The following is a 23,280-nucleotide window of genomic DNA, read 5'->3' on the forward strand; positions in this document are numbered from 1 at the left end:
TCTACACTCTAATCTTAATTAATATTATATGTGTTTGATGCAGAATGTTATCATAGAAAACACAAAATAGAACTCTTTACATACAAACATTTAACATTTCTATGCGTATTATTACTTCACTATATAAATAGTCTATTTTAATTTTTAATCTTTTTTATTATTTTTTAATATATTGGCATATAATAAAATCACTTTACCGTTCACTAGAATTTGACACAACACGTCAACAACGAAAGCGTCAAATAAACTATGAAAATTCCACACGCTGCGTACCGAAGAACATCAAACCTTTATTAGACACTCATTATTAATCAGGATAAATACAAAAATCTACAGTACATATCGAAAAATGCCATCAAATCTCAAATTTTATTATCACAAATTTATATAATACAGTGAAATTATTCCTCAATTGGGAGTCAAACCGAGAGCATCACGATTGCACCGAAAATCAGAACGGCCCAATCAGAATTTACAAACTCTTCTCAAATACTAGTCGAAATCATACGTCATTAATGGGACTATGTTTTATATTCAATTCCATAACCATGAAATGAGCAGTTTCATATAGTTGTCAATAAAATAGGATGAATCTATCAATTTTGATCTCGAAGCAAAGTGTTGTGGACGAAAAAAAGTGTATTCATACTATCCAGCACTGCAAGGCAACAACATGCCACGGTAAAGACTACTTTTATTCATACTATACAGCGGTACAAGTTCGGACAAGTTTTAGCAGAGTGCAATACAAAATCGGCCTACTATACGCAATATTGCTCGAGTGAAGTCAATATTCAAGAAAATATTCATATGCGCATGCGCACTTTTGTTAGTACATGTGCACTCGCTGCTATGACGTCACGTCATCCGTGAATACTTCCACAGTAGCCAAAGAAAACAGGTTTTAGTTGATACGCCAGGGTGACAGGTTCATACAACAGTATAGTATGAATTGATCGTGTCGGCTACTGCTGTTACATCGACGTCACATACTTATTACGGAACATTTGAATGTGTCCATTTAGAATGTACCGAAGAATACTGCTGTTTACACTGTACAGTGCTGGAGAAGTATGAATAGACTTTTATAAGGGTAGATTACTGCAAATCAACTGCCATAACAGCTTTATAACACATTTTAAGAAGCCACATGCTGATAGTGTGATGTAAAGAGTCTGATCTTTTACGATTGGGCCTGTTCAATATACTGTAAGTGAATCGCAACGGTCTCGTTTGAAAGTGTTACCTAATCATTTACGAAGATTTTTGTCATTAAGTAATCAAATGAATCGTTACTCATATTTATTCTTTTACTCCGTAACTAGTACGCCAACCAATCAATATATATTCATGTTTCCTTAAATGCTATTGAAAAGTTACGATTACAAGTTAAGACTATAAACTAATTCAGTCCAGTTTGTTTTTTTTATTTATTTATTTATTTGCCTCATTTTATATTGTATATTCATTAAATCAAGAATACGTGCCGAATTGTCGCCGTAAGAAAGCAATATAAGAATTAGGAAAGAACATAAGCACCAAATCTAGAAACTAAATTGCTTGTAATATTAATACTATATAATGTATGCTGAAACACTAAATAAATACAGACTTTCAAACTAAATGCAATAATTAATTATAATATATAATACAAATCCGTTTATATTTAGAATTGGACAATTTTAATGCTAGTGGAAAGAAAAAAAAAAGAAACGATTCAATTTTATGATAAAAAAAAACTAAAAATAGAAAGATAACTCTGATATGTTGACGCTTTTGCTTTTTAAAGAGGTATTTAAAAAAGTAGAAAAAACACTTGTGCCGCATTATAATTTAAAAAAATACTTATTACGTATTAAAATTGGTGTTGATCTCTTGTTCAAATTTAAATACAACAATATTCAATACTTAACATTACGTAAAAATATTGTACAGTGACAATTTTTACGAGTACAATTTTTATGTTATACGTTAAATAAATTACTCTCGTACAAAATATGAGGTCGTAGGAATTTTACTAAAAATCAAAAATTGAAATCGTTCGAAACGAATTAAAAAAAAAAATCACTGTTAATACTGAATGCTAATTGCAATATGTAATTAAATACACGTTAAACTGTAAAGACTAGTAAAAATTAAATATTTAATTTAATTCCTGTCGATTTATAATTGAAATGCAATTCAATTCATGTCCTATGCAGTTGTTCATATAATGTCGAACACTAAAAATATTTTTAAAAAATGTAAAAAAATTAAATATTTAAAATATGTAATCCTATGATGACTAGGATGAAATAAATTGTTTAAAAAAAAAAATAAGTATATACTTAAATATAAAATAAACGATACAATATAATATAGGAAACGTAGAGCAATAGCATAACGTAGTGTATTACAAAATACTTGTCGAAAAGCCTTTCAATAAGTCAAAATTAAATAAGCTCATTGTAGAATAAGAAATAATAATCTCACAAAAATATGAATATATGACAAGATTGAGAAAAATAATCATACAATAGCTTAAGTTAAAAAATATTCGTTAAAAAAAATTAAGTTCCGAAACGCCGATTCAATTATCATACTATTGTTTCGGCTTGTTCGGTATAAGCTCGACGTAGTTCGCCGGGAACAATCCAAAGACTCCCTGCGGCCCTAAACCTTGCCACCAGCCCTCGTCGATCTGATCTATGTGCGAGATTATATCGCCGGGATCGAACGTTATCTCGGATTCGTCGGCTGCAAACAGAAACATAATTTTTATCGATCTACATCCACGAGGCTCGAATTAAAATTTAAAATGGGAACAATTTAAACGTCCATTTTATAAAATAAATGTACATTACAAAAAAATTGTGTGCATTTCTAAACGACGGATACAGATAGCATTAGAAAGTTTGCTTTGATCATTGAAAAAAATATTTGCTACTTAAAAAGTGAATGAAATGTGCATTAAAATGACAGATGAACTGTATCAGCAACGTTGCGAATACCAAAATACGAACCAACGTTTGGTTAGGTTTTATTTATTTATGGTTTGGTTAGGTTAGGTTAAGTTAGGGTTGGTTTTATTTATTTAAGATTACATTTCACTAGTCAGATTATAATTTCACTAGTGAGAAACAAAAGTGAACACTTTTGACACTCGACAGTTGTTAATAGCGGAAGACTGCAATGTTGCCACTTTTTGTATCCATTCTAATGCTAGTCTATTTTTTCGGCTCGGTGATTATTGGTCACAAAGCGCTCGCCCAAGTCACTAAAATATGTATAACGGAAAATCTGGCAGCCAAAAAATCTGTCATACTAACGAGAACTCGAGTGCCAAATATTCCGTATTCGCGATTTTCATGGAAAAACTTGTCTTTTGGGCGATCGCAATGTGACTTATAATCCAATTACCATTTTTTCGAATGATCATTTCATATCTTTTAACCACTTAATCACCAAGCGGGCACCGGTGCGCGCTCTTTCTAAAAATATCCTGTGATACTAACGAAATTGAAAAAAGTCAATATGTTTCCTGTTTGTTATACATACATTCAAGAGGTAGTGTCAAGGGTTGACACTAAACAAAAACATAAAATAATCGAATCGGTGTCTAAAAATGCGTATACACTTAAACGCGTATTATTAATGCCAAAATATTTTATTCGATGCTCAATACGAGATTGTTTAATGCACCATTTTAATGCACAAAAATTTTTTTTAAGATACAAAGTATTTTCCTCAACGTACAGTTAAATCGTATCCATTTAAATTTGTCAACTTAATATCACAACGAAGACAATAAATCAAAACAAACCCGCTTGATAGTCGTACAGAGCGCGAGCCATGAGACCGGGATCTTCGTCCAAATCTTGATATAAACCGTCGTCCTCTAAAGCCTCCGGCGAAACATCTACAAACACAAACAGTCAAAATCAAATAGATCTGCTCAAACGAAGTATAATTTCGAATGAAACATGCAAAAGCTTACCGTCGGGCGTGCTAGATCCATTAGTATGGCCGTTATCCTTATACTGAACGTTCTCGATGACGGTATTCTGCCGACTGGCATCGCCCTGATCCTTGGCGCTGCTGTCTCCGGAGCCGTCCGATATGTTATTCTTACTGTGCGGCGAACGTTTAATTGTGCTAAATTTATTATCGCTATCGTCGTCTTCAAAGTCGTTACTGGAAGTGGAGAGCGACGTGTCGTATATGTCATTGTCTAATATGTTCTGTTTGATGAAGTCTTCGTTCTGCGGATTCGTGTGATTGGGACTTCGGTTCACGTCCTCGCTGGTCTCTTCCTTGCACGGGGCTACCGACGTGAACTGCACGGGACTGACGTCGCTGGGGCTCAGATCGCTGATTGCCGGGTCGATCTGTATCGATTGCTGGATTTGAGACGGCGTCTCCAGACTCAGTTTGATCTTATCGATGTTCTTTATCGGACTGGTCTTCATCGGAGGCGAGTCTTCGTTGTTTCGCAGCAAGGAGTTGTTCGACTCTGACTGCTGCGTCAGATTGTTGATGCGTTGCGATACGATCGAGCGTAGCGGCTTTTGAGGAATGTTTCCGTAGTTTCTGTAATGTATAGTAAAGTTTATGAATATGTTTGAATCATCATACTAATATTGTCCGAATAGAAAGAAGGTCGATACCTATTGCTCATTTGTCCTTGTGCCGAGTTCTGTTCGAATATGGCTCGAGCTTGAGAGGTCGAATGGCCGATCAATTCCTTGGCTTCCTTTGACCGTTGACGTCTCAACGCTTCACTGGTGTTTACGTTGGCAACTGCGGCATTTTCTTCTTGCTCTCGGAGAAGTCTGAAAAAAATCAAAATGGTTTTTCTGTCAAACGAAATTCAACTACAGAAATATTCTGTGGGTTTAAATTATAAACCTTTGCGTTTCTTTATCGTCCTCCTCTCTTCTTCGGGCAATTTCTTGGCTATGTTCGGCTGCTCTCCTCCTGGCGATGGCTTCGTTTCGTTTCTCTGCAGCGTTTTCTCTCTCGGCTGCCTCCCTCGCATCCCTGGCTTTGATTTCTTCTTCGATACGCTTACGTTCCTGTTGATTTAGATATATTGGTTTCTTTATAAGTGTGATTTTCTATTAATCCTTCACACTTTCATCAAATTTATTCTTAACGTTCAAAGATAAAATCAATAAGAGATTTCAAAGATTTGTCCCTGCCAATTAATTTGATTTAATTTTACGCAAAATGCGCTTCTTACGCCATTGCGTTATCCATAAATTAATATACGAATAGCAAACTTTGAGTTGAATAATTCTATACAAAACTAGCACCGAAAAATATTCCTTCTATGTATTTGAAAAACGATTACATATTCCTTCTCATTTATCCTATTCTTTTAAATTGGCGAAGAAAAATAAATTATAAAGATAAAGATGAAGAAAAGGAGAAATTTAAAGAAAAAGAAAAATATATGGCTAAATCAATGGTCAAAATTGATTTAGTCTAAAAATATATGGTCAAAATTTTTAAAAAAAAAGTACGCTATATTCACTTTCAAGCTTGATTGTAGTCGGATTGGCGTTACTTTTAATGGAAAAGAAAATAAGACCATGGATTAAGAAAAAAATTATTGGATATATCGGTGAACCAGAACCGATATTGGTCAACTTCATTTGTGGGAAAGTATTACATGGAAAATTGTGGGGCGACGGAAGGTCCATTCCTGACAACATCATCAGACGGTCAAATGGAACTACATCCGGCAATGGCTAGTGCATAGGTTGTGTCAATTAAAGTGAGGGATGTGTTGGTGGATTAGGGAATAAGAGGGATAGTTTGAGATCAATGTAAAATATGTTTGAGATTACTATGAAGTATGTTTGAGATACTATGAAGTATGTTTGAGATTACTGTGAAGTATGTTTGAGATTACATATGTGCAGTATGATTGAGTGATGACCCGGTAGAGGAGATAAACCTGAGGGCAGGTTTGTGGTCAGGAAAGGTCGAGCTGTAGGGTTGGGATTGTACGAGAGGCTGATGTAAAGGGTATGGCTGAGAAAGAGTGACTGATTGTGGGGATGATGACTGATTGTAGGGTGGGGGATGAAAGAGACAGAGATGTAAACCCCAGTGGCAGTTAGACCTGCACTCCTAGCAACCGTGGTCCTGAACAACGCTATCTGCCAGGATTTATACCACATATACATATAACAGATTCATAATACTGTTGCGTAGGGGTGGATGGAGGAGCTAAGTAAAAGGCCAAAGTCGTGTCACAGCATTTACTGGTGATTAAGGAGACCCACGCACCGCCAGTGCTCCGTCCAGAATGCCTTGATATGGTCTAAGTACCTCCTTATAAAGGACAGGTCGTTCAGGGAATGTTCGACGTCCGGTTTGTTTACCTATTGTTATAGTCACGTACTAGGATATGTATTCCCACGACACTTAGTCCCACGCTATCGCTGTCACTTCTAAGAAGGGACCGGGTGCCGTTACTAAGCCAATTCGGTGGTCATTGTTTAGCCTACTTGCACTCAGCCTGGAGATAATCCTCGAAAACCAATAATAACGGCGGCTCCTTTTAGCATACGCTACAATACCAATTTCAACTTTTTAATATAAATTGTGCAATAACCATATGTATGTATACCTTGTCTTTGCGAACTTTTTCAGCAGCGACTCGATTCTTTTCCTCCTGCTCTTCTTTGATCCAAAATTGATCCCTTTCTTTAGCATTGATTTCTTTATCTAACAAACAAACATCAAAAAATAACTCGATAATCTAATAAAAGTCTGGTATGAAATCACAACACAACACTCACTGGGTTGAACCCTATGGTAAGTCGTGCCGACGGGACCTGCATTTTCACCAGTCTCACTCCTCGGAGTTTTGAAACTGTACGCAGAACCTGCATTTGCGACTTTGTCGATTATCAATTCGGGCTCGACGTCGTCTTCGGTCCGAGCGTGCAGCGTCAGATGAGCACCGGTGAACAGAGAGCCTACATCCCGAATGTGATTGGCACAGGTTCCTTTGCGGACGACCGGAGCACCTTCTCCCTGAAACGTGTGAATCACACATAGTATGTATTTCAGGAATTTTAACCGAACGAGTTGTACAAAATAATATAGTTTGAACAATCTAATCAGTCAACCGCACAAGATTAAGCGACAAATATTTACCTGCCAATTAATCAAGACGAATTTTGAAAGACTCGTCTTCGGATCGTCGACTTTTAAAAATGCATACATAATTTTTCCACTGTTGAGATCTTCTCTCAACTCCTCGATTCCTCCGCTGCCCTTACTCACGACTTTTAAATTGTTCGTCTGACCTTCATACCCAAACAAGGCCCTGAAAACATAAATTATTATCAACATTACTAAAATGATACAATCGATGCAATATTCCATTTTAAAGCCTACTGTATAATAAGAGTGTATGGAATCAAATTACTTTGAATTATATCCTTTTACATGAATGAGACTTATCAGTATCAAATTACTATAAACCGCAAAGATTGTGTATTTTATATACATACATATACATATTTCGAATGACAAGAAGAGGTATTTTTTTTAGATAATTGTATTATCAAAAAAATGATAAATATCGTTGTTTTTAATTCCTTTTATACAATATCTCGATAAGGCTATTCTGGGAGAGCTTATCTTTTAGTTACTATCTGAAACTGTTTCCAAAACTAAAATTTTATGTTAAAATATGACTAAAATATTTATCTTCCTCTAATAAATTTTTCAATATTTTGATTATTTGAGATATTGCACATTTCAATGCAAGTTTTCTTCGCTTAAAATTTATTTATATTTTATTATTGTACATTTGATACAAGTATCATTAGTATTATACAAGGTAAATACATATCAAATAACATTCGCACATACAAAAATGACTTATTTTTGCAGCATTTTATACAATTCGACATAGCTGAAAATTCGAGATTTGTGAGTAAACGGATAAGGTTGCCAATTTGTTGGAACCGTTTCAATGAAAATCAGATGAATTGACAAACTCTGATACGAAACGATCGACCCGAGGTCACAAATCCTTGTTCTGGCAAATAGAAACCAGTAGGATTTGAACCTTTGAGCACTTTTTTCAAAGTATGCTAACTACTAGTCTAATCCGCTGGTGAACCCTTTGAGTGCTGACGTCTTTTCTATCGAAAGTCCACGCTGAAAATTTCGCCAACATTTCCAACTAGAATTATTTAGAAATCCAATAGAAAGCAGGTATAAAAATTGTAACTTATCCAAACAACTACCTCTGAGGATTTCGAGTTTTGTAAAGGTGTGTTTAGACTCTCTAATATATCTTGCAACAATATTAAATAAACAAAATAAGTCTATTAATGAATGTATTTTTCCAAAACCAGTTTCATCTTCTTCATTGTTGTTAAAATGTAATGCTCAATGTAAATTCCAAGTCACAACCTAAAACACTCTATGATTATAAATTCAGAAATTCTAGTGTAAACCAGTCTTTATAAACATTGACACGGATAACACGACCCATGTTCAATGCATTTTTTTTTCAATGCTGCCTGGAAAGGCTCAAAAAACAACGGCTATTGGCGTTTTTCAGGTGTATGTATGCACATGGCAAAACGCCGATTAGCGTTGGTCAGCATTCAAAGGGTGAAAATAACATATTACACATTCCAATTTATCGAGTTTACTATGTTGTAAATGAAATATTTAACGGAACAAAAATTGAATCACCATTGAAGCGTACACTTAATAATATAATCATCGGTTTACTTCGCAGGTGCAGAAACAAAATATTACTTTATCTAGTATTGAAATGTCTTCAAAACGAAATGAAGAAACGCAATGCAAAGAAAAATCATACCAATGCAACGATTGTTTTAGATTATTCATTACCAAGAGTGGCATTTTGAATAACATAAAAACTCACAACATAAAATTTCAACCTTCAATTTTCAACAAACTGAAGAGGAAATATCAATTTGACATACCTTGGCCTATCGGCGTTTTTCAGGCCCATCGACTTGTTGGCAAAACGTTAAATATTTATTTGTTATCTGAGAAAACTATAAAATTACCCGTCGAATAATCGGAAATTAATTTCGGAAGCTGCTACATACCCAACGATAACGCTTATCACCAGAATTGAAATGTTCAAATGCGGTCATTCTGTATAGAAATTCGTTATAGTGGAAAAAAGCGCGATTTAGCCGATAATGGGCAATTGTGACGTGTGAAAGTCGACAGTATGCAAATGGGGAAAAATTCGTATGGAACGTTCACGCGCACACACACACACACACACACAAGTGAGAGTGACAGCGAGAGTGAGAATGAAGTGCGAAAATGGGAAAATGTAGGGAAAATGCGGGAGTTTGAAATGTTGTAGTGTAGTGTTGAAGAGTTGGGGTGTTGAAGTGTTTACCAATCGGTGTCAGTGTTGGAGTCGATGACGTCCTGCCAGGCGGCGAGGAGCGCCGGCCGATGCTCCTGCAGACCCACGGACATGGCGATGTGAGTGGCGAGTGGCGAGTGGCACACTACGAGCAACTGACACACGGCAAGTGACAGCTGACAGCTGACAGCTGACAGATGACAGATGAGAGTGACGGGCGGCGGAGAAAAGAGACGTCTGCCGGGAGATGAGCTGCCGCAGCCAGGCCCGGCGAACTACTGTCACTAACCGCTGGAGCGCGACCTAACGCTCTATATCGCGGCCATGGCCTTCGCACATCAACAACCCGATCAATCGCACTTTTTCATTTTTAATTGTTGCACACTCGACTCAAACTCGCATTTTAACTTTGCCTTTTAATATCCATCTCAAATAAAATGCATTTGTAATTTTTTGAACGACCATTAGAGACAAATTTTAGTACGGTCGAATTCGGTTTTTACCGAAGTGTTGTATTATTGTGGATCATTCATGTCCGCAGACGTAAAACGTGATGTAACAGGTTCGATTAATATTCTTATTCACATTTTAAATGAATATATTCATGTTTTGTACGTATACATTATGGGGGATGAACGAATGAGACGACTGGCATGTTAATGCACGTGTTTATTATATGACAGCTAAAGGCAGAGTGAGTAGCGGCTCTCTGAACCCAGCCGAGTTGGTCCCCACTCGCAGGTAAGGCAACCAAACTCGACCATGTCGTATAAGCGAGCCGCCACATCACTCCCCCCCCAGCATCAGCGATACAAAAATTACAAAGAAACAAATTTTACAAAAGAAAAAAAATATTTTTACACAAAGAGAAAAAAATTATTAAGTGGGGAGAAAAAAAAATTGTTGACGTGGGTCATCCGCTGTGTAGGTGTACCGCCCTGAATGGTCGGTACATTCGAGGGCGGTGACGTCGTGAGCAGGACGGTGGCTGGTCCGATGGTCGCGCCGATGCGATGCTGCGCCGGCGCCGCTCTTCCGAGGCTGATGTCGGTTGGTGGGGCGGCGGGAGCGGCAGGGGCATCGATGTGGTTGATGATACTCCGAGCTGGACCGTGAGTCGTTGTGGCTCGTGGAGGTGTTGTAGCGCTACCGCCCGTCTCGGCGTGACGACGCTCGTGGGGACGGACGGGGCCTTGATGATGATGATGATGATGGTGCTGAGGTGGTGTATGTCTTGTGGTGCTGGATGACCGTTCTATGTGTACTGTATCGCACATGACTCCACATCCAGCTGTCAAGATCGTCGTCTCATTCGCTCCCCCATTTTCTTAAGCACCTGTCATCGACGTTGCGGCTGGACTCAAGTCGGTAGGTAGGTAGGTAGGTAGCCGTGTCTGTTCGTTTATTGTCACCCGCGGGCCGCGACGTGGTGTGTCGATGGCAGCGTGGCGGGTAGCTTTCCCGCCTGGCTCGGCGAGGCAGGGATGAGCAGTGGCATGCTGAATTAATCGAGGCTGCGTGGCTCGATGTCGGGGGTCACCAGTTATGGGGGATGAACGAATGAGACGACTGGCATGTTAATGCACGTGTTTATTATATGACAGCTAAAGGCAGAGTGAGTAGCGGCTCTCCGAACCCAGCCGAGTTGGTCCCCACTCGCAGGTAAGGCAACCAAACTCGACCATGTCGTATAAGCGAGCCGCCACATCATAAAGGCGCCATGTGTGAATGTGTCCATAGACAGTGTACTGCATAATACTTGTCGGTTCTGCCGCGCAGAACTAGCTTTTAAAAATTGAAAAAGTCGAAAATATTCGTTTATCATCATAGAAGTGGAATGCATAGAATCGCTCTCAGCCTCCAAAAATGTCGCTACAAAAACTCTGCACGGCAGAGTTTGTTCATTGTTTGCTAAAATTCGTCTCTCTCTCTCTTGTCCCTTGTCTATTTTCTGACTTTCCGTCTCTTTCTTCGATTGCTCGCTTTTAGACGGTACTTTTGTTAACAATGACCATTCTATGCATTCTACTTCTATTTTTATCATGCATACATATGAAAAACGGTTATCAGTGGCGTGCGGTAAAAGTCTCTCTCCCCCCGTCGTACATCCTCACTTCATTTGCGCGAGCAGGATACAACCGGAACAAGAGGAGCAGGCTTTTCCTCCCGTATCCTGCGCGCGCACATTAAACAAGGCTGTGTGACAAAAAGAGAGATAACTTCACCGCATGCCACTCATATATTTTATATATAATACATAGTACCGTTTACAATGCACCCTTTTTTTATCTTTCGACTTAAGATCGTTCGATTTTCGATCTTTGTTCCGATATTTGCTTTTTCGAACTTTTCACTTTCGATCCCATGAGGTAGACCCGTTTGATACACAAGAGCATCTGACATATTTCGAAAAATGTTATAAATTTTTCTATATATAAAAAATCTCATAAACCATCATATTTTCGACTTACATAAGAATATAGATTTTAAAATACGAGTATATGTATATTTACGTACATAAAGATACTCTTACTTTGATGATGATGCTCTGAATTTCAATACAAGATGAAATTGCCCAATCTCTCAATATTGATGTTTTGCGGACGAATTTAAAAGCCAGTAAAAACCAAAATTCAGACGAATTCATTTTACCAAAAGTTAAAAACTTTTGTAATTTCAATTTTTTTTTTATTTTTATAATTTTACAAATTCACAAAATTTTGTTAGTTCCGTATTTTCCTTTATTTTGTATTAATTCTTGTTTTTTGTGTATTTGACTAATTTTGCCACACCACGTTAAATGTTTGTCAATGTGAATCCGTAGATGAGAATATGGACTTGCAATCGGTTCAGTAATTATTCCGTACAAAGCGATCAAGCACACGTCACTAAAATCTAGATCGCAAAACATCTAACATCCGAAAATTCCATCCATCCATCACGCGAACTATAATACTGTTGCGTAGGGGTGGGTGGAGGATCCAAGTAAAAGGCCAATAGTCGTTTCACAGCATTTATTGATGATTAAGGAAATACACGCACTGTCACTGCTCAGTCCAGAATGACATGATATCGCCTACGTACCGCCTTATAAAGGGTAGATCTCTCAGGACGCCTAATCTGTTTACCTGTTGTATAGTCACGTATTCGGATATGTATTTCCACGACATTGGGTCTCCCCGTACCGATTCTGAGAAATAACTAATAACGGTCATTGTTTAGCCTAAATGCACTTAGAGTCCAGATATAATCTTTGGAAGTAAGTGCATGCACCTAGTTAATCCGATAACAGATATCCGTTGGTCTAAGTGCAATTCGCTCAATCCGCGGCGTACGTAACAATACTAACGAGAAATCGAGTGGCTGATATTCTGTATTCGTAATTTTCGTGGCACCGATTGTCGTGTGCGCGATCACAATGTGCGAAATAATCCGCTTACCAATATCTACAATATAAATGAAATATTTTAATAGATTTTGAGAAGACAACAACTCTTTTTATACATAAATAATAAACTTATTTTGATGAAATATAATTAACACACCTTAAGCGGTTCACGTAGTACATATTACGTTTCATATGAGCTTGACGAGAAATGCGGGATATGTAGTATTACGTTTGATATTGGTTCATCGTGGAAGGCGGGATACGTAGTACTACGTTTATTCCAATAGTATATGGAGATTGTTTTTATGTGAGTTTGAATGTTGAGCGAATTTTTATAATCTATTTTATTTATTGGCGCAGCCTTGTGATTTTGCCCGCTACCGCTAGTCGCCGCAAAAAAATTCGCCCGCTTAAGGTGTGTTAACGTCGAAAGTACGAAGATTTGTTTCTCCGAGTGTAAAAGATGACATATTTTCAATAAGATCCATTTAGTTTTCTCAACGATGTTTATATTCCTTTTCTGTGGTTTTGCACAAATATTTTTGCACAAAAAAATAAAATGATTCTAAAAAGAGAATATTTTTCTGGCCAATTAGTCACGTGCAAACGTACCAGTTTTGTAACACTTTTTTATTGCTGCTGACGTCAACCAAAAATATTATGCAAAATATTTCTATTTTTTTTACCACTCCGCAAGAGCAAAAAGGTGTGAAAACCACGGTTGTAAATATATTATGTATCCATACATATATTTTACATATATATTTGCTAAGCTACACTTCGCGCATATACAAAAAAAATCAGAGAATTGATTACTTGCCCGAAATAGACTCGGAAAATGAAATTAGCTTAAGCTTTTCTTATCCTGCGAGGAAACCCACCTAAAGCCAACCCTTTCATTGTAAATATCACAAAACGTTAGTCGATTATCTCAATGCTATGTATGTAAACATACTTAAATTGCACATTAACAGTCTAACGACCGAGAAATTTTACTATTAAGCGCTTAATAATTATTCTTTTGAATACTTTCAACAAATATTCAAATATCATAAAGATGATTTAATCGACTCATTATTAATTTTAAATTACCCACATTAAGACTCTTTATCTATTTACTTTACTTTTAAATTTGCTTTCTCTACATATACATATATGAATATTATATAATATCATCATCATCATCATTTACAGCCATTCGCCATCCACTGCTGGATGAAGGCCTCTCCAACACGCTTCCACTCGTCTCTGTTTTGCGCAACACTCATCCATCTCATTCCGCACATTTTCCTAATTTCGTTCACCCATCTTCCTTGCGGTCTTCCTTTTACTCTTTTGCCTTCTCTCGGGTACCATTCAAGCACTTCTTTTGTCCACCTGTCGTCCATCCTCCTAGCTACGTGACCCGCCCATTGCCATTTCAATCTCTTCACTCTATTCACTATGTCCACTACCCTTGTCATATTTCTCACCCACGTGTTCCGCTTCCTGTCTTTCCTCGTTATGCCAAGCATACAGCGTTCCATACTTCTTTGAGTGCATTGGATTTTATTTTGCATCTTGGCGTTCAGTGTCCAAGTTTCACATCCATACGTCATCACTGGCAAAACGCATTGATCAAAGATCCTTTTCTTCAGGCAGAGTGGCATTTTTGATTTAAAAACAGCATTCATCCGTCCAAATGCACTCCACCCTAATTTCATACGTCTCTTTATCTCTTCATTTTTACTACCAGACATGTCAATTATTTGACCTAAATATAAATAACTATTTACTACTTCTACTGGTTTATCATCTAAGGGGATGCTATCAGGCATGCAATAACTATTGAACATTAGTTTAGTCTTATCTACGTTAATTTTTAATCCTACTTTTCTACTTTCCCTATCCAGCTGTGTTAGTCTGATAAGTAGGTCAGCTGAATCACGAGCTACTAAAACTATATCGTCTGCGAACCGAAGGTGACTCAAAAAGCGACCATTGATGCTTACTCCGGCTGTATCCCAATCCAATTTCCTGAAAACTCCCTCAAGCACCGCATTGAATAACTTGGGCGAGATTGTATCTCCTTGTCTTACTCCTTTTCCTATGCTAAATCTATCTGTACCTGAAAAAATTTTAACCGAAGCTGTGGCATTCTTATATATTGCAGCTAACAGTCCCACATAGGGTTCCGGCACTCCCTGTGTTTTTAGAGCGTTAAGTACTGCATTATGACTAACTGTATCGAAGGCTTTCTCATAATCGACGAAACCTAGGCACAATGGCCGTTGATATTCGTTGGCGCGCTCGATTAGTTCGCCAACTACTTGGAGGTGGTCCATTGTGCTGAAATTTGCCCTAAACCCTGCCTGCTCTATAGGTTGGTTCTCGTCGAGGATATTCTTCAGCCTTTCTGTAATAACCTTCGTGAAGAGCTTGTAGACCGCTGAAAGTAGACTAATGGGTCGGTAGTTCTTGATATCGCTTTTGTCGCCTTTTTTGTGTATTAAAATGATAGTTGCGTTATTCCATCCTTCTGGTATAGCTTGGTTCTGGATGCATTTGCTGAAAAGCCTAGCTAAGATATTAATTAGGGGGGGGCCGCCACATTTTAGTAAGTCAATGGGAATATTATCTTCCCCTGGGGTTTTACCATTCTTTGCAGTTTTTAGCGCGGCCTCTACTTCGCTAGGCAATACTGCAGGAACCCTTTGGCCGTGTGTCGATTCCAGAGTGGGGAATTGGCCGTTGTCGTTCTCGTATAGTTTTGCATAGAACGTGTAAACTCTGTCTATGATTTCTTCTCTATTCCTAATTATTACTCCGCTCTCTGATCTGATTGCGATCATTTGGTTTTTGCCTAAGAAAAGATCCTGTTTGCACTTTTTCAGGCTACGGTTATTCTTAATGGTATTTTCTATTAGCTTGCTATTAAAATCCCTGACATCCCTGACTATTCTCTTCTTAATTTCCTTATTTACTAGATTGTATTCTTGCTTATTATTATCCCTATCTAAATTCCTTTTATGCTTAATTAGGTTTTTTGTTTCCGCTGAAATTTTGCTTAATTTAATCTGTTTCCTGAATCCACCTAATTTCTTACCTGTTGAGGTTAGAACCGAACTAATTACAGTGTTCAATTCCTCGATGTCTGCTTCTGGGTTTAATTTCCCGTATCGATTTCCAAGTTCGAGTTCGAATTCCTTTTTCCTAGACCTTAGTTGAGCGAAATCTGGAGAGTTACTGCATCCTTTTATTAATTTCCTACGTTCGCAATTTATATTAATGGCCATCTTGGCACGGACTAATCTGTGATCGCTACCTATATCTACTTTACTTAAAACACTAACGTCTTTAACGGAGTGCAGGGCATTTGTTAGGATGAAATCGATCTCGTTTCTGTCTCCTTTAGGACTCTCCCAAGCCCACTTATTGTTGGTGTTTTTCCTGAAAAATGAATTAGTGATGAAGAGCCTGTTGTGTTCTGCGAATTCTATGAGGCGATCGCCTCTGTCGTTTCTTTGGCCGGTACCAAAATTGCCTACTGCTCTTTCTGTGTTTGCCTTTTGTCCTATTTTTGCGTTAAAGTCGCCCATGATTATTTTAAAGTGGTGGCGGCTATTATCGTATGCGCCCTGTAGTTTTTCGTAGAAGTCTTCTATTTCCTCGTCTGGGTGGCTAGATGTGGGGGCGTACACTTGGAAGATTTGACAAGTGTACCTGCTCGAGATTCTTAATACTACATAGCATATACGTTCCGATATGTCGTTTATTTCTATAATATTTCTTTCTATTCTCTTATTGATAAGAAACCCTACTCCTCCTATTCTACCATTTGGTAGCCCTCTCCAGTAGAGACAGTTACCACTTTTTAGGATTATTTGGTTTTCCTGTTTTCGTCTTACTTCGCTAAGTCCTACTAAATCCCATTTGATACTTTCTAGTTCATTCTCTAATGCAAGCACACTTCCTTCACTCGATAACGTTCTTACATTGTACGTGGCTAAATACAGGTTTCTATTAGCTAAGCTATCATCCATCGTCACTCTTACCTTGTTGGAGGTTTGGATATTATTTTTCTCGCATTTATCCAAGATGTGTTGAGAAAAAGGCGGTACTTGAGAGAGATTTCCATTCAAGGAGTGAGTTCTTACCGCCATAGACTCTTCTCTGTGGTCAGCTTTGACAGATAGTCATCCTAGGTATCACTTGGATCACTTATGAGTTATTACATGCCATTTAACAGGGTTACTTTGTAAGTGAAAGTAGTTAGTTATGATAATAATAGATTAGCAATTGTTATACTACTTTTTTACAGATCTTTTTTACAGATCTTTATCGTGAGACGCCTCTTTGGAGACAACGGATTTATATATGTGAGTGCGGTTTGCAATTTAATATTTTAATAATAACTTTAGTAAAGAATATAAAATTACACGAATTACTTTAATATAATTTAAATATGAAAAAGAACTGATAGACAGTTGGGAAACACCGTTTCTGTTTGCTATTATTCTATTAAGTAAAGTTCGTTAAAGATTTTTGGCTGGAAGCAATTATGTGGAAGATTTATTGCTTCTGTGGGACCGACTTGACTGGCGAAGGACCCTTTTTTTGTATTCAGGTAGGGAGATGTATCTCGTTTGACACCGATTTGACACAAAAATTAGCACAAAATTTTTCGAAATAACTGATATAAAACCGCTTTTTACGACCGATTTGCTGTTTATTTTTACACTTAAATTATACTAGGATGCAATTAGTAAAATAAGTGATTAGATGGTTAAGTTAGATTTCGTGCAATAGCCGGGTTTAAGCGAGTAATAGCGGGAAGAACGCAGAAGCACGTCTTCCCCGCATGACACGAAAGACCGAACTCCATTATATAATATATTACATATTATATCAGTTAAAAGTTATGTGTCATTTGAAATATTGTCAAATGACACGTCTTTTTAACGGCACCCAAATGTCAAATATTAGACGGTTAGTGCCAAATTGTCCTAAATTATTCTAATTGTTCTAAAACTATCTAGATACATTGATAACAATTACACTTTAGCGAATTTGAAGAATCTATGAATTTGTCATTGGTTTTTACCTACAGATTAGAGGTTGAGTATACGTATCAAATGTATACTGAATACATGTAAAAAATACCATAAATGAAAATCAAGGTAACCCTTTCGTCCTTTTTGCGAAACATTGAATGCTCATTCAAATAATCAAGATTTCAATTAACATTTATTTTATAATTTTGGAATCTGCAAAATGGAAGAAATTTTTTATCAATTCACAGAAGGGCAAACTTTTGGAACCTATGAAAGTGTGAACCAATATTTTCATTAATTTTGTGAACAAAATTACCACCCGTTTGTTGTGAGATGTCACAACAGTAGACAAATTGTTTATAGTTGCTGTAATGGGTTTCAAAGAAAGTCAAAGTCAAATCAGCATTACTTTTACAAAGGATGTGTAGCGAAGATCAATATGTACAAAAATAAAGAAAACATATGGAAAGTGACAAAAGTCTGCTTAGATCACAATCACACTATCGGTAAAGAAGAGTTTTACCGAAGAAATTCCAAGTTAAAAGAAAAAAGTTTAATTTTGGGAAATGCGAAAGACCCATAGACGCAGAAGTATTAGAAAAAAGGGTGATAGTCGTTTTACCCGAAAGGATGTTCAAAACATTTGAAATAAAATTTTCTTCAATGTTCAGAAGAAAATAAAAAATTGTTGCATGCATTTTTTAATCAACTTGAATTGGATGGAGGAATATACAAAATTACTTATGACGAGGATGATAAGGTTAAAACCATATTTTTAGCTTCAGATCAAATGATCGCTAATTTCAAGAAATCTTCCCCATGCCTCATTCAAATAGATGTACATTTCTTTCGGATTCAATACGGAAAATTATAAATAATGACATTGTGCTATTATTATTCTATCACTGCAAAATCGGAATTTGCTTCAATTGCATTCATATTAGCCAGCAGTTTGGCTTAGTGGTAGCGTATATATTTAGCACCACCGAGGTCAAAGGTTCGAGTCCTCGCCACTGATGGTTAGATTTGGGGGTTTTGTGACTCCAAATCGATCGTTTCTCTATCAGAGTTTGCCAATTTTATCTGATCATTATTACATCTAATCCTGTTGTCACAAAATCTGTGTAATAATTATACACAGTAATCTGAAATCTATAGATATCTCTTTAGACATCTCTATAATTTCGTATTTATTATGTTTATAAAAATTGTATACAAAAAAAAATCTAAAAATAATCCATAGATGTCTCTATGATTATTAATTCTGATTAATTGTTATATGCTATATATGTATTCTGATTGTATATATTACTGTATTACTGTATTTCTGATTTCTGATTGTTTATGTATTATGTATTTCGTTAACGTACACCCGTCGCATTGGAGCAAATCTGTAATGGCGAGTGTATATTGATTTGTAACAATAAAAAAAAATAAAATACCTAAAAAAACGTTAGTGAATTTTAAATAATGCCTTTTACAATTTAAAAAAAAAGAGTCGTCTGGCAGTTGCATTTGTTCCTATTAAACAAAGACCATATTCAACTTATTTGTCAATATTTTTGTAAGAGACAACCTTTTTTGCCGAAGGCTTTGAATATTTAAATCCATCTATTTGATTAAAAAACGTGGACTGGCATTATTCCCAAAAATCCAGTACTGAAATGGTAAAACCAGTACGAATGGTCACCTTAGTATGTACATATGTAGGAATGCAAGTATGAGAAGTTTTGTTTTTTGTCAATCATCATCATCATCATATACAGTCGCTCACCATCCACTGCTGAACCTCTCCAACATCCTTCCACTCGTCTCTGTTTTGCGTAACTCTCATCCATCTCACTCCACACATTTTCCTTATTTCGTCTACCCATCTTTCCTGTGGTCTTCCTTTTACCCTTTTGCATTCTCTCGGGTACCATTCTAGTACTTCTTTTGTCCGCCTTTCATCCATTCCTTCTACCCACATGGCCCGCCCATTGCCATTTCAATCTCTTCACTCTATCCACTACTCTTATCATACTTCTCACCCACATATTAAGTTTCCTATCTTTCCTCGTTATGCCAAGCATGCAGCGTTCCATACTTCTTTGATTGCATTGCACGCGTATGGTGTCAGCCCTGTATTACACATGGTTTTGGTCTTAAGCATACATACATACATACGTATATCATGTGTAAATATACGTTTCCACAATAATTTATAATGTTATACGTTATGCGTGGAAATTTTATCGGTTTAAATATGATTTGATAACTAGTTTTATTATTTTTGTTTGTAATCACATAGATAGTTTGAATATCTGAAGAAAAAGGGGTATATCTTATGTAATAATTGTCTAACGCGTGCGTGCGTACGACGTACTCGCTGTTAAACAATGCTCCCTCTCTCTTTCTCCCCTTGGAATCGTATGTCGTGGAAAGAGACGCGGCATATCACATTCATTCGTCCACATGCACTCCATCTTAGTTTCACACGTCTCTTTATTTCTTCTTCTTTGCTACCAGACATGTCAATTATTTCACCTAAATATACATAAATAACTATTCACTACTTCTGCTATTTTATTATCTAATGAGATGCGATCAGGCATGTAATAACTATTGAACAATAGTTTGGCCTTATTTACGTTAATGTTTAATCCTACTTTCCTACTTCCCTGTCCAGCTGTGTCAGTCGTTTTGTCAATATTTATTTATTTAACATACTTGGGTGAGCTGGCAAAGCCGATAGACCCAAGGGGTTTGTAAAATACATTCAAAATTAGAATATTAAAATAAAAATAAAAAACAAGAGAAAAAAAAGTAAACAAGAAACAGAATTAAGAAGAATTACAGAAATCCTTTAAGTTTAAGAAATACATCAAGCTTATTCTTAAAAATATTAAGAGGGCTGTACACCCGAAACCTTAATTTTGTTGCCGTTATATTATTGCCGTTGCCGTTATATATTGAGTGAATGTATATGTTTATTGAGTGAATGCGACAATATATATATATATATATATCAATATATATACATATATTGAGTGAATGCGACAGTTGCGTTTCGACCAGATAAAACGTATTTTAAATCGACAAAATCGAGGTTTCGTATTCTCCTATTTTCTCCTCCGAAACTGGATCAATTTTTAAAAAAATGTCATCATCGGTATGAAAAAGATATTTTCTGTGCAACTATGCGCGTATTTTTTTTTTTAAATCGACCGTTAAATAAGCACGCTGGACTCTTTTCGTGGGTGTAAAAAAGAGGCGATTTTATAGATGTTTGGCAGCTCCTAGCTCCTATAAAAAATAACTAATCAAAAAATAAAACAATAGATGCATCCCAATGGTGGATATCCATAGCATATTAAAAAATAATTTCTCTAATGCCATAATTGAGAAAGGGAGAAGTTTAATACGTTTGTATGAACAAGGCGCTGGTGTCCAGCCCTCTTAAGGTTGTCAGAAATTACAACGTCATTGGGAAGACTATTCTAAACTGAAACCACTCTGTTTGAAAAGAAGGAATCTCTGATCAATTTATTAAATTTTTCGTTTTGGAGTCTAAGCGAGTGACCTCTGAGGTGAGTGAGTGTAATGTAATAAGCTTGGACATATGATGAAATTTATAATGATTATTTACTATTTTAAAGACTTTGAGTGTAGTCAGATTCATTCTTTTCAATCTTTGATTATAAGAAAGTGAATTAAGTTCATAAGGAATCTTTGTAATTCTCCTTTGTACCCATTCGATACATGTCATATTTTTTTACATGAGGATTCCATTTGCTAAAAGCGTATTCTATGTTACCAAAATATATCTATAAAAATATAAAGATCTCTCGTATATCTGTCGTAGGGTTTGTCGTACCACCTATGTATGTACGATAAGTCCAGTGCCGGCCTTACACCCAATGACGCCCTCGGGACTTTTTTTATACATCCTTAGAAAAAAAATTCGCCTTTGACGCTCTAATCTAAAATTTTGTAGGGCTTTTGGCGCTCTAATTTTAAAATTTAAAGCGCCTTTGACGCATCGAGCGGCGCCCTAACTTATTTGGCGCCGCCCAACCTAGCCCCCCCCCCCTAAAACTAGCACTAGATAAGTCTAATAGCCAGAAACTCTGAAAGAGACAATTTTATCTTAAAATAGAGACCCCCCCCCCACAGAAAGAGGCCCACCTTAATTTTTCAATTCTAAATCCACGTTGTAATAGCCTTGACTGTGTGTACCTCAATAATGAGCGTTTTTCACCTAGTTTAGTTTGACATTTGCAACACATACATACTACATATGTCCAATCCAAACAAAACTGACTGTAGCCATGGAAACGCGAACGAAACTCGCAGCAACTCAGTCGGTGACCGTCTTTTGCAGTAGAAAGTCGTTCGCGACCAAATAGTGGAACGAACGCGCGGGAACTTCGACGTTTTTGAATTTTGATCAATTAAAAACGTGCACATAGATCTTTTGCGCATCTGACGAATCGCCACAATGTATATTCCAAATTTTCTTTCATAATTCGGCGACTTTTGAATTGAAATCTGTCAAAAAATGTGGGTTGATGTCAGCAAAAACGAGCGACACAACTATTTATCCCAAGCGAACGGATGCTTAATGCCCGGGTAAGTGATTCTGTTTTATGATTTGCACTTAAATGAATTATGAATAATATGGCTATATAATAATTTTCGTTTTATAGCCATACTGAAAGTAAAATAAAGAGCGTAAAGTCTTAGATGAATACAAAGTCCGCTTTATTTAAAGTTGAAATATCATATCTATAAATTTTGTATGATCATTTTACACCAATAAAGCTTGAATAAAGCCAGATTTTGCATATAACTTTTTCCATGACACTCATTATTCATCAGAATAATGCAAGAAAAGCGAATTTTTTTACGGCAAAGTCAGTGCATCTGTAATGCTTCATATGTATAAAGAAAATTCCAGTTTTTCTTAAACATTTCGTAATTGTTTTGTGTGTGAGTTTCTCTTTTTCAAAAGAAATTTAGACTTTGAAACATTTACTATGCCACTTGCACTTATAGGAGTAATACTAAAACGAAAAAAAATTCAGACAAGTGAGAGCCACACTGATGTTTCAAATTAGTACGGAAAATTTCAGTTTTTCTTATACGCTTGGCTGTATTTTAATGCAAATGAGTGAGTTCATCATTGTCGAAATAAATTTGACGTGTCTTTTAATTTGGCGAATGACTTTTCGGATAACCACACCTTTAATGGAGTAGGCAAATCAACCATTTGAAACGAAATCGTGGGAAAACTTCAGCCTCGAACTGAGGCTTTTATTACACGCCGATATACAGATTACATTGTAGGCGAATGTCACGTTCTGTATCAAAATGTATATACTTTCCATCCATTTAATTTGGAAAATATGGAAAAAAACTGTATTAAAAATCTATATTTTAAACATTTAAATGTCAATTAATTATGCCTTTTCCTCTGCAGGAAGCAATTTCATTAGAATGCTGTT

At 36.5% G+C, this 23,280-nt stretch overlaps 3 protein-coding genes across 3 annotated transcripts in view; 2 read left to right on the plus strand and 1 right to left on the minus strand.

The window, feature by feature from the left end:
* Positions 1 to 23,280, plus strand: part of LOC143919146 (uncharacterized) — a 1,208,594-nt gene that overhangs the window by 447,801 nt on the left and 737,513 nt on the right. The window lies entirely within an intron of this gene.
* On the minus strand, positions 174 to 10,230 carry Abp1 (Actin binding protein 1). The gene is made up of 9 exons (XM_077441271.1): positions 9,404 to 10,230; positions 7,153 to 7,324; positions 6,792 to 7,029; positions 6,620 to 6,717; positions 4,888 to 5,054; positions 4,647 to 4,811; positions 3,977 to 4,569; positions 3,803 to 3,898; positions 174 to 2,736 (listed from the first exon to the last, which is right to left on the minus strand). Exons 1-9 carry the CDS (start codon positions 9,484 to 9,486, stop codon positions 2,582 to 2,584), a joined length of 1,767 nt encoding a protein of 588 aa, XP_077297397.1. The 5' UTR covers positions 9,487 to 10,230; the 3' UTR covers positions 174 to 2,581.
* The window catches only part of LOC143919143 (ciliary microtubule inner protein 2B), a 31,254-nt gene continuing 30,109 nt past the window's right edge, over positions 22,136 to 23,280 (plus strand). Inside the window, exon 1 of the mRNA XM_077441338.1 lies at positions 22,136 to 22,405. Coding sequence (XP_077297464.1) covers positions 22,335 to 22,405 — 71 coding nt within the window. The 5' untranslated portion in view covers positions 22,136 to 22,334. The remainder of the gene's footprint in view (positions 22,406 to 23,280) is intronic.

This window comes from Arctopsyche grandis, chromosome 11 (genome assembly GCF_051622035.1).
Source record: "Arctopsyche grandis isolate Sample6627 chromosome 11, ASM5162203v2, whole genome shotgun sequence".
NCBI classification, from domain to species: Eukaryota; Metazoa; Arthropoda; class Insecta; order Trichoptera; family Hydropsychidae; genus Arctopsyche; species Arctopsyche grandis.

Bases quoted from the DNA above. Each gene is read 5' to 3' on its own strand.
- Abp1 (XM_077441271.1), bottom strand. From the start codon at position 9,486: ATGTCCGTGGGTCTGCAGGAGCATCGGCCGGCGCTCCTCGCCGCCTGG. The intron at 4,812-4,887 runs GTTTATAATTTA...GATTTTTTTCAG, and splicing joins GACGATAAAGAAACGCAAAG to ACTTCTCCGAGAGCAAGAAG. The intron at 2,737-3,802 runs GTTTGTTTTGAT...TTCTGTTTGCAG, and splicing joins TCTGTACGACTATCAAGCGG to CCGACGAATCCGAGATAACG.